The sequence below is a fragment of the Anolis carolinensis genome, chromosome 1 (assembly GCF_035594765.1).
Source record: "Anolis carolinensis isolate JA03-04 chromosome 1, rAnoCar3.1.pri, whole genome shotgun sequence".
Taxonomy (NCBI): Eukaryota; Metazoa; Chordata; class Lepidosauria; order Squamata; family Dactyloidae; genus Anolis; species Anolis carolinensis.
The window spans coordinates 124,860,174-124,872,469 of NC_085841.1; the positions used below are offsets into that span (position 1 = coordinate 124,860,174).

The 12,296-nt window shown below is 37.2% G+C and overlaps 1 protein-coding gene across 5 annotated transcripts in view; it reads right to left on the reverse strand.

The window, feature by feature from the left end:
- Positions 1-1,945: 1,945 nt before the first annotated feature.
- The window catches only part of adgrb3 (adhesion G protein-coupled receptor B3), a 678,053-nt gene continuing 667,702 nt past the window's right edge, over positions 1,946-12,296 (reverse strand). For all 5 annotated transcript variants that reach the window (XM_062969068.1, XM_062969070.1, XM_062969067.1 and 2 more), the window contains 2 exons: positions 6,692-6,796; positions 1,946-3,417 (listed from right to left, as the gene is read on the reverse strand). In XM_062969068.1, coding sequence (XP_062825138.1) covers positions 3,226-3,417; positions 6,692-6,796 — 297 coding nt within the window. In that variant the 3' untranslated portion in view covers positions 1,946-3,225. The remainder of the gene's footprint in view (positions 3,418-6,691; positions 6,797-12,296) is intronic.

Genomic DNA, 12,296 nt, shown 5'->3' on the forward strand with positions numbered 1-12,296 from the left:
TAAATTTTTCATTGATGATGTGTGTTTATGTATATATTTATTCTGTTTTATTGTGATTATCTGTGCTTGGCCTCATGCTATACAAAATCCCAGAATACTTGTAAAGTATCTACACAAACACAAGATGGTCTATGTACAAAGAAAATATGTCCAAATAGCATATACTAAAGTTCCCCGTACAAAGCTCAATTTGGTAGTACCAGACAAAATGAAAAAAAGTTATCCAAGTCTGATATTGGTTCCAATGTATATAGGCTTCAGGGAGACATCATCAATGAAAATATCTTCCAAACAAAGTAAACAGACGGTTGGTCATGTTGCTGTATACTGGAAGGAAGAAAATAATGATGGAGCACCATTCTCAAGAAAGTCTTCGCAAGTAAAGTCCAAATAAAGTCCCAAGTCTACAGGGGTTCCTGGGTATTTTTGTACCCTGTTTCGGGTCCATCATTATTTTCTTCATTCCAGTATACAGCAACATGACCAACCGTCTGTTTACTTTGTTTGGAAGTATTTTTCATTGATTATGTATTCCTGAAGCCTATATACATTGGGACCAATATCAGACTTGGATAACTTTTGTGTTAGAGCTGTTGCTCTTTTTCATATTAGCCGCCCCTAGTCCCTGCGGGGAGATGGAGGTGGGACATAAAAATAAAGTTGTTGTTATTGTTGTTGTATTATTATCTCCATGGCATTTTAGTCATTGTAGAAACATCTAGTTATAGTTGCTACATCCAAATAATTTCACATGCACCTCCACTTGTTATTCATGATGGAACATGTGCTAATAGCACACAAGGAGGGCTGATTCTACTTGAAATCTCAATCATGGGCAAAGGATTAAATAATATGGTCTTGATTCACCTCCCCTTCTATTAGCTTTTTTTTTTAACAAGCAAGGGATAACTATATGACAAATTTCAAAATTATGTCATCATTCAGGGAGTATAAAAAGTTAGTCAGTAGCTGCATCTAAAATATCTCTTAAAGATCTGCAATTTCCCTGATGCATTGTTCCAACCAATAGACATCATGGATGAGATCCTATATCAAGTTCGCAATTTTGTAAATGTAGCTATGAATGACCTAAGAAATCAGTTCCTCAGCTCCCAGCTTAAACTCTATGGATCCACTTTGTGTGATGGTTGTCAGTGGTTGGTCAAGTGGGATGCTTCAAAATGAGGCAGCCAGCCCTCTTCCACCACCAAAGTTGTAGTGCAATGAGGAGGAGGAACAGTGTTGCTTCTCCTGTGGCTCAGGGGTAGAAGAAGACTGGAAATATCATTCCCAAGTACCCCACTAGACTGTGCTGCAGACTTCTGTTAGATGGAGTGGCTCCCTGAAGTTCAAAGTGGGATTCAGGGGGCATATATGATTGTGGCAATAGTGTTGCAATTGTGAATACATAGCATCATTGAATACAAGACTATAACTACAATGTTAGATGCCATCCCACAAGTATCCAATGTATACTTGACATGGCCAGTTTCCCACCTTGTTCACCATCATTCTGTTGCCATGGTTTTCCACATTAAGTTTGACAGGCACATGGATAGAGGCACACTATTCACCTTCAAGGCTACATTTGAAACCTATTAACCAGCTTGGATGTAACCCTGCAGAGCTCATGTGGAACTGGCATAGCCTTCAAGAACCCAAGGTCACCTTCATGTCAGGATACAGTGTTAGAGCAAGACTTTGTGAATGGTACTTAAAATATCAGGTAATATTTCTGAAAAATGCAGTATGAGAAAGAATAAGGGAATGTCAAACAGCCTCTTGGCAGTATTTGCAAAGGCATAACTTTTCCTACCCAAGGAAGCTTTAAAAGGAGGAATGATATCTTTCAGAATGATAAGTGCTAAAGTATTACAGCTAGACAAAGTATTTTACATTTGAATCAACTTTTCCTCATCAGTATATTTTCATTTCACCACGCAGGCCAGTTGGATAATATATTTATTCAGTACTGCCTTTTTTACATACTATAAAATCTGATTCATAATACAAAATATTGGGTAAAAATCTTAAATTCTGTCTGAGGTTAAAAGGTGATTTGCCATCGTCTTAGGTAGTGGTCAGATATCCACTCATTGCATCTTTTTATGGAACATATTCATTCTTTTTTCTTGCAGAGAATCATGCTGTGTGTACCTCAGTCCTGAAGGAGGTCATCTTTTAAAAAAGAGATGATGAAGAAGAGATGATCTGAAAATTACATTGTAGGATCGTGGAAGTAAAAGGAGAATTTCTCTCAAACACGATGCATTGAAACCTGCACAGTGTTTGTCTAACAGTTGTCTTGCTGCAGCAAGATGGAAAAGCATAAGATTTACATATAACAAAACTAATGTAGTAATGCCATGGCAAGTTCAATTTACATTGTATGTTTAGATTAGGAAAAAAAATAGAACAGCTATGCAAACCTATTATTACATTTGAGAAATCATTAGTCTCAAAGGAGTAATAACAGTATGCTATTAAAATTCCGAACACATTTTCAGCTTTTGTGTTGTTAAAGAAAACTTTATAAATATGCAAATTTCAGATCAACAAATCCAAAATAAAATGCACTGAAAATACTGATATGTAGACAAAAGTTTATTTACACCATACAACATTTTAAATATTTTATACACAGCTGCAGCAGGAAAAGCTACTCTGAGCTTCCCAGAGAAAACTGCAATAATAAAGATGTGAAATATATTATTCATATAAAAGTGAGATTATTACTTTATTGCATTTAAAGCAATGAAGAATGTAGCTCAACAGACATTCATTTAATGACGACAAAACTTTGCTTTTTTATATTATAAAGTAAAAAGTGTAGTAATGGCCAAACAGACTGTTATAAACTTTAAAAACTGCATAAATATATACATTGTGCTTCATGGTGAAGTTTTTTGAAAACTAAACCAGATGAAGCTGTTACAACATGAACCGTTGCTTGAGGTTTATCTATAAAGATTTACCTTACAAATCCATTCCACGGGTACTTACAAGACACGATGGTAAGAATTGTACACCTGGGCTCTCCACTAGGTTGGCTAGTGGGAATATATCATACGAAAAGAAACCACTGACAGTTTGGCACATGAAGGGGCTGACAAGCCCTAGTCGCAATGTTCAAAGAGGCATGTCAGGCTCCCCGAGTCTCTGGAGTGTCAGTGCAAACAAAATTGTTCTATATTTTGCTTTCGATTCAGTTTGTTTCGCCTTTCATTAAACCTCCGTTTGAAAATCACCTTCTTGTACATCTAGAGGCAAGTTCAGACACTTCTCCCATTCTGATGGTCTTAGTTCTAAAGCATCTTTTGCCTCTGAATCTAATACATTTATTGTGGTATAATGTTGGTATTCACTTGTGTTTTTGAAACTGTCCCAGGGAGCCTTGCTGGATCCTGATGGATTTTCCTGGGAACATGAAGAAGAGGGGGAGGGCGGAAGGGAAGGACAAAAAAAATTAATATTTAAAATCCTATTTGGATCATTCGAAACATAACAGAATATACTGATCGAATAGATAAAGTCACATTGGTTGTCAGTGAGATAATTTTCTGCAACCCTTTCTATAAGCTATACCAGAAACCTTAGTTTGGCATTCAGAATTGCAGCAGCAGACTTGGAACACCGTAAGTCAATGACAACTGTACCTTTCGTTGAACTATCCTGGAAGAGTAGATAAATATATGGTGTGATTGGCACTCCCTACTGCACTGAGTAAACCACAGGTTTCACATCTTGGTGGATAATTATGGTTGAGAATGTGCTTGAGTTAGTAGTGGGCCATGAAAGAAGAAAGGTCAAAAACACAATTGTCAAAGACACTAGAAACATCCACTGAAGGCACTATATCAATATAAAGAGTATAGGCCTTTGGTACTTTAGATTAATTGTATATGTGACTCTTGAATTAGAAATATTTCTTATCTATGAGAACTTTAGAAATTCATCCCTTGCCTAACAAAGCCCTATGAAATTCATGTGGTCACCATAAGTTGACGGGTTATTTGAAGACAAATACCCACCAAAGACTCTCCTCATCTAGGGCCTTGCAGATCTGACAGACCCTTTTTTCTTTCTCACCACAGTCTTGATATTTCACTCTTCCTAGATATGTCTGAGGTGAAATCAGCTTGTTCTTGAAAAATTGAAAGTATTACAAAAGCAACAGCTTGGTATCAAATCCAAAATACTCCATAGTATTTGCTCAGGAGAAGAACAAGAAGGTCTCTCATCCTATTGTATGCATAAAAGCTTGTCAATCAAATCTTTCTTTATAACTGCTGGTGGGACAATATTTTGTTTCAGGGAAAACTTGCATTCCCTGAGTATAAGATAAAGTGAGGCAAGCACCTAAGGCAGCAGATACTGAGAAGAGCCAGGAAGGAGAAAGCAGTGTCTTACATGGCTATGCTATGTCTCCTAGACAACCTTGTTACTTTCAGCTGCTTTGCTATATCTGGACAAATGGTGGCAGGCATTCTTTGGGATATCACAGGAATCTTCCGATGGTCTCTGAAAGTGATGTTATTGCTGTGCATTCAGAGACAGGCATTTCTCTGCCACTCTGACCACTCTGTACTAGCCAGGAAATGGTTATATTAGGGAGTCAACATTTTCCTTATATATTTCAGATTTCAAAATTAATGGCAAAAATATGTAGTATGATTTTACATAGGATTTTTGCTACATTAGAACAGTAAAGACAAATATCATTTAAGTAAAGGAAACATTAAATATTAAATAACCAAGGAAAAAGGGAGGGTTTGTTTAAAACTGGGTGGTCCATGGCCAGTACAGAATTCCAGCCTCCATAACAACTGATGCAAGTACAATGGTGCAAGTTAATTTAATTCACTATAACTCATCAACAAACTGTCACTTTATAAATAGTAAAAATAAAGTATGTCCACCAGTTATAATGTCATTGCTTCTCATGGCAGCAAAAGCAGAGCTGGTTAAATGAAGGGGCATCTATACAGAAGAATTATTACAGTTTGACACCACTTCAACTGCCATGGCTCAATGCTGTGAAACCGAGAGAGTTGCAGTTTACAATAGCATTATCCTTTTCGACCTCAGCAAACTACAAATTTCAGTATTCCATAGCACTGACCCATGACAGTTAAAATAGTGTCAAATTACACTAGTTCTCCAATATAGGTGCACCTAAAGAGAAAATATTCAGCTGGTGAATCAACAGAATCAAAAAAATTAGAGGAGACCTTTCAGTACTTCCCTTTGTATAGGGAAGCAATCAAGTACATAAATTTAATAAAGTGTCTTGCTAATCTTGAAGATTTTCTTTTAAGATGGAATTCCTTTTAAATTCCCATGGAAATGGATAAATATGTACATAATGAAACTTCTTTTGAACATGAAGCCATGTGCCATCAAAGCTGATTCCACACTGACAGCTGGGAGATATGGAGCCTATTTCAGTCTCATTTAAAATGTGGTAATTTGCTCACGGTGCTACTGCAATAAGCTATGAATTGCTCCCTCCCCCTGTTTCTATTAAATATTTGTCTTCAGTGAATTTTGATGTCAAATATTTGTACTCAGGGTGACTGGTTTACCGTTAAGACTATCTGACTTGAATATTGGATAGCAAAAACCAATATTTACAGTTTTTGGATTTGATTTGTGTTCTTTTAAAAACTGCAATCCTGCAAAGGTATTCATGTACTTTATAATCTGGGAAGGACAAATCCTTGGAAAATGAAGGAAATGAGTTCTAGGATACACATGTTGTGTGCAGAGAGTTACATGCCCCCCACCTAAGCAAGTTCTCCACTTCTGTCAGCCTCTGCATGGCATACAATAATGCTAAAATTTGATAAAAAGTAGACATTTTGTATGTTTGATTTGCATATTTGTACACAATTTCATTTCTTCATATTTCCCCAGTCAAGTTTAAACAATGTATTTAAATCTACACTCTACAACTAATGTACAGGGTGTTTGAAAAAGGACTCCCAAGTTTTAATGTGTTTTAACTTAAAACTAGGGAGTTCTTTTTCAAACACCCTGTATTTTAATATTTGTTCCATGTATTTTGTATGTGTATTTTATAGAAATGGGTATTTTATTGAATGTACTTTATTATGACATTTAACTGTATTGTGTCCTGCCTCGAGTCATGAGGAGAGGCAGGTAACAATTATTATCATCATCATCATCATCCCTAATCCATAACTGTTTTGTATTTCTTTTGCATTTTTCCTGCCAATTTTTTATACAGTAGAGTCTCACTTATCCAAGCTAAACGGGTCGGCAGAACCTCGGATAAGTGAATATCTTGGATAATAAGGAGGGATTAAGGAAAAACCTATTAAACATCAAATTAGGTTATGATTTTACAAATTAAGCACCAAAACATCATGTTATACAACAAATTTGACAGAAAAAGTAGTTCAATACGCAGTAATGTTATGTTGTAATTACTGTATTTACGAATTTAGCACCAAAATATCACAATATATTGAAAACATTGACAACAAAAATGCATTGGATAATCCAGAACCTTGGATAAGCGAGTCTTGAATAAGTGAGACTCTACTGTATATTCTCATTTCACAATGGTACTCATTTAAATGGATTTTTTCAATACTCAAAATATAATATATGAAAAATACATTAGAAGATGGCATAGTTATAAACATATGATAGAAATGATACTTACCATACTTCCTGATTTTGGTACATCTCGAAATCTGTCTAGTGTTTGAAATTTCTGATTTAATTCCTGAAATAATTCCATGTGCCTCTTCCTCGTATGCATGACCTTCTGCAAAATGAAATATGACTGCTTAATATTGTATAATGAATCATGGAATAGTTTTAAAAGAACCATTATTTCCCCCAACTTAATAAAGCAAATTGAATATAGCTAGACTCTTTCCTATAGACAGAAGGAAAGCAAATCAATTCTGCCACCCTCTATTTGATATTTGTAATGCACTTTTTGGATATAGAGCTATGCTCCCCCCCCCTTCAGCTCCTTCCTGAATTCCTCAAATCACGATTTCTTTTATGATGCTGCAAATGTGGCTGAATACAGCAGCCTGTATTCATAACATTGTGAGCAGACAAAATTGTTTGTCAGTTAAAACCAATTTTGAAAGAGATGAAGTAAATGGTTCTCCACCCCTCTCCTGGGGGAAACTCAGAATTTAATAGTTTGAACATGAAATATCCAATTATCCTATTTGTTTCTCAACTGAATGCTCTCTGACTGGAATATAACATTCAGAATTGGTACTGTGATCAAAAGCCAAGTTATCATTGGCTTCTTACAGAAAGTCAGAGTGTAAATCTCCACCCAGGAGTATCTTGGCAACTACCCTGATTTAGTGGACAAGAAGGCTAATGTGACTGTGCCTGCATTCAACAGGACAACTTGATCCAGACCAAAGGAAGTAATAGTGTCACTAGTGTTACTCTATATTGGCTTTGGTCAGATCTCACCTGATACTGTGCCCAGTTGTGAGATCATGGTAGAAGAATTATTTAGAAAAACTGGAACGTATCTAGAAAAAGACAATCTAGATGTTCAAAGGTCTATCAAGAGATGATGTAGGATGCTTTAGTTATGTATTCTTGCATAGCCAGAGGCTGAGATAGATGGCTCCCTCTGGTGCATTCCAAGTATGATTTTACCCTATAATGTTAGGTCATGTTGAAAAGAAATGATATTGCTAAAGTCAAACACTGAGCTTTGCGGATGAATGGGCTTTTGAACTCAAGTCTCCACAAACTCCTGTGTTCAAGTCTAGTAAGCTGACCAATATTAGGTCTAAATTCATAGTTGTGAGATGGTAGCAGTTTGTATTCTAGAAATGTTGTTAGCAATTTACTGGTCAGTTTTATCTCTGGCCAGAAAATCATGAAAAGAAGAATGTGGGCTTCCCCCCTCCCCCCACACTTTATGGTCAAGTAATGTAAAAGTACATAGAACAAATAATCTGGTACTATTCTAAGAAATTGGAGCCCCGGTGGCGAAGTGTGTTAAAGCACTGAGCTGCTGAATTTGCAGACCGAAAGGTCACAGGTTCAAATCCCGGGAGCAGAGTGAGCGCTCACTGTTAGCTCCAGCTTCTGCCAACCTAGCAGTTCAAAACATGCAAATGTGAGTAGATCAATAGGTACCGCTCCGGTGGGAAGGTAACGGCGCTCCATGCAGTCATGCCAGCCACATGACCTTGGAGGTGTCTACGGACAATGCCGGCTCTTTGGCTTAGAAATGGAGATAAGCACCAACCCCCAGAGTCAGACATGACTGGACTTAACATCAGGGGAAACCTTTACCTTTATTCTAAGAATCTGTGACAGCACTATATGCATTAGAACATGTCTGCACCAGACAAAACCATCACAGATTTGTATCAGCTTGGACAGGCAGCCTTTTCTAAAAAAAGGATTTGCATCTATTGTTCCATTTTGCCAAACTACTCCTGATACAGTTCGGCAAACACCAAACGTCCAGGTCTTTTCCCTTTTTAAAAAATTGGAACAGCAGTCACTTATCAATTGGGAAGACCATAAATGAAACAGATGTTCCTTCTCCAGAGAGAGAAAAGAGTTATTTGTGAATGTAATGATTGAATTTATTGGATAAAATCTCTAAAATATTGCAGTAGCCAGCTACTTGCTTACAGAACAAATGGGCAGAACAGAAGCTCCACATGTTGCTTTGTAATTCAGTTTCTGTAGAAAGGGGGGGGGGGGTATACTACATTAAGGAAGGTTGTGGACTATTGCATGAAAATCCATCATTACAAAAGCTATAGAGAAGCTAAGCTTCTATTAATACAAATTCATAACCTATTGAATAGAACTCGTGCTTCATGGACACATCAAGGACTATGTTCAAATCATGAAAAATTCTGCAGAAGCAGCATTAGATCAAATCTAGCAGCATGGTCTATCTAAAAAGTATTTCTTCCAGAGCAGTGCAGAGAAATTGATTCTGTTGTCCAGCTTCTCTGTGAAAATGGTTTCACAGATTTTTCAAAATGCCTTTCTATCTACCTTGATGCATGCATGTTCGTATTCATGTACATTAAATGAAATATATGGGGCCATCAGCCTGTCTCCCATGATGGACACTTTGATCAGAGTTATCAGAAGAGCTGTGAATTTGAGGAAGTTTCTTGATAATAGATTAGATTTCTTAAACCTTGAAGAAATAGCTGCATGAATCACAATATGGGCAATAGAATGTAGAAAGCAATTATAAACCAATTAACCTCGCAAGTATTGTGAGGAGAGAACAGGAAATAGTTTTTCAGGATTCAGTGAGTTCTTTCTTGCAAAGCTTAATTTGCCTAAGAGATAGTTGACCTAGATTTATAGAGGAAGTCTTGCCTAAGCGACTTTCTAGAGATTTGCAAGATACTAATCTTACAGTTGCTAATGCAAGGTGGCAAAGTCAGCCCCCTCTTCATTCACCCTCTTGCACGCACATGTGGCAAAAAACTGCTTTCACTTCCAATTGCCCTCTTATGGAGGAAAATTATTTAAAAAAAAGACTTGTAAGTATATCAATGATTGGATTGTGGAAGAAAGGCTAAAAACTTAAATGTTGTCATTGAAAACCTTGGGACCTTCCCTGAGTAAATACAGTACAACATGGCTGTAAGGCTAGCCCACTTATAGAGGATACTTCAAAATAAATCTTATTGATTTCAGTGGCAGCTAAGTGTGCTTAGCTGGCTAGAACAGTAAGCGGGTAGAAGTGATACTGAATGCTTTTATTTATTTGACATATTTATTTATCACTTCTAAGCCTGTCAGTGTTCCCAAAGTGATGCACAACAGATAAAAACAGATAAAATCAAGATTTAAACCTACCCCCCCCCCCTTTTTTTAAAGTGGACAATTTAAATACAATAAGACCCATTTGTCTATGGGGGATACACTCCAAGGTCCCTATGGATATCCGAAACCTTGGATAATAGAAAAACCTATAATTTGATTATACTTGAGCTGGAAGCATATATAGAATTGCACTTGGAGGATCACAAACACTGCTGGGAGGGAATATTTTTTAGAGAAAGGGTAAGTAAAACTGTGGATACTGAATCCACATGTAGTGGGGTTGTACTGTAGTCTCCATATTCTGGTTTTACAGACCAAAACCATCTATATAGTGCCGAAGACTTTAATGGCTGGAATCACTGGATTGCTGTGAGTTTTTCGGGCCATCGTTATATGTATATGCTGGAGATTTCACAACTCAATCACAGGGATAACAGCAGGATACAAATAAATATATCATCAGCATCATCTTGACTCATTGAGACAGAATACCAAGGAGTCTCCAGCCCTTTTGAGAGAAAAACAGACTCTGTGTGTGCATTTCATTCTGTTTTCCACACTTTAGGTAACATATATATTGGGTAAAGCTGTCTTTCTGCACAAAAATTATGTCTTTTTCCTATTTGTGAAGCTAAGCACAAATACAGCTAGCCCAGGCTCTGAAGGATTGGCAAATCATATAGGCGTATTCCCTGGAGCACACAAGTTATGAGTTGGAGGATTGAGTCCATCTTTCTTATAATGGCTTCAGTTTACAGATAAGTGCAATTTTGTCTGTGTCTACTGACAAGAAAGTCTTGTGAACTTTAATGGGAATAGTTGTGTATAGGGTTGTACCCCTAATACAGTTCATGTGTGGTAGAAGCTGCTTCCTTTGAGGCTTTTAAACAGAAGTTGGATGTCAAACTGTCGGGGGTGCTTTGATTGTGCTTTTCCTGCATGGCAGGAATGAAAACTCATGTGGTCTCTCCCAACTCTATGATTCTATGGAAGGAGCATTTCTTTCATTTCCCTTCCCTTCCCTTCCTCTCTTCTTTAACTACTGATAAACCCCTAAAATCCTCTCCAAAGGATTGGTTAGGGGAGAGTGGAGTCTTTCTGCCCATAGCAGGGGAAGCGAGGACATGGGAAATGTCCTTAGTTACGTTAACTTATCTCCGCAGTAGCTCCTCACATTCCCACTCCTTATTTTCCAAAGATACTCTCTGGGATTCTGGTATCTGTAGAGAAGGAGGGGAGACCCCAGAAACATTTTTTTCCATGGATTTTCTTAAGTCACTTTATCTGAGGATCCAAATCAACATATTCAATATCTGTATTTCATTGGTCAAATAAATCCTTTATGGCAACATGTGAACACCTCACCTCAGTAATAAAACTTTGCAAAACAAGCAGCAGTTAGTAATTTGGCAAAATGTGCATAAACTGATAATAAATAACTGGATGACAGATATGAGAGAACAGAAGGTTTGGATGTGTGCAATATAATCTATATTTCATCAGATACTAAAATCTGCTTGCTTGGTGATAAGGTCTCTTCGAATCAGTTGCCATAGAGAGCAAGATTAAAAAAATGCACTACACTGAATAGCTGATCTTGTAAATGGCATCATGTGACTCACCAGATTTGCTCAGTGCTATGATTATATAATTTCTCCAACTATATTTAAATATTTTAATTGCCTTTTGGTAGCTTCATTTAGCTGTTAATGCATCATGATCTTCTTACTTAGCATATGCTTTGATTAAATCTGCTAAGTAGATTTTTTTTTTAAAAATTAATGTGATAGTTTTATGGGATGGGGACAGTCAAAAAGCAAGTGCAACGAGGACCAGTTACTCTAGAATCTGAAGTCCTCCAAATCATACTTTCACCTGTACTTTAGTGAATACAAGATATTTGTACAGAAGAGAATTAAAGGCAAATCAACAACAAACAGATGGAAATGAACTTGTGCCTGCTGGCCTTGCCCCCAACATCTATACCATGTGCAGCAAAAGTGCTGGAAGTACTGGCTTCCATGTCAGTGGGTAAGTGATTCCTGTCCGACTTTTAGTAAGAACTTTGAAAGAGCTATCCAAGGTACTACACCCAACCCTAAACTAGATTCGGCACCTTGGATAGCTCCCAAACAGTTCAGGAGTAGATGTTGCTGGATTGTAACCTCTATTATCCATATCTAGCAGGTAATGGTGAAGTATCATAGCAGTGCAGTCCAACAACTGCTGAGCAATTTGTTTTTTTACACAAATCAGATATACTGCTTGTTACGCTTTCCCTAGGGGTAACTATTAGTTGCTAACTAACAGGCTGTTAACTGGAGCTAGTTACAGGGAGCAAACAATGCCTCTACTGAAGCAGCTCCACTGGCTGCCGACAAGTTTCTGGTCCCAATTCAAAGTGCAGGTTATGACCTATAAAGCCCTAAATGGTTCGAGTCCTGCTTATCTTTGTGACCATATCCCTA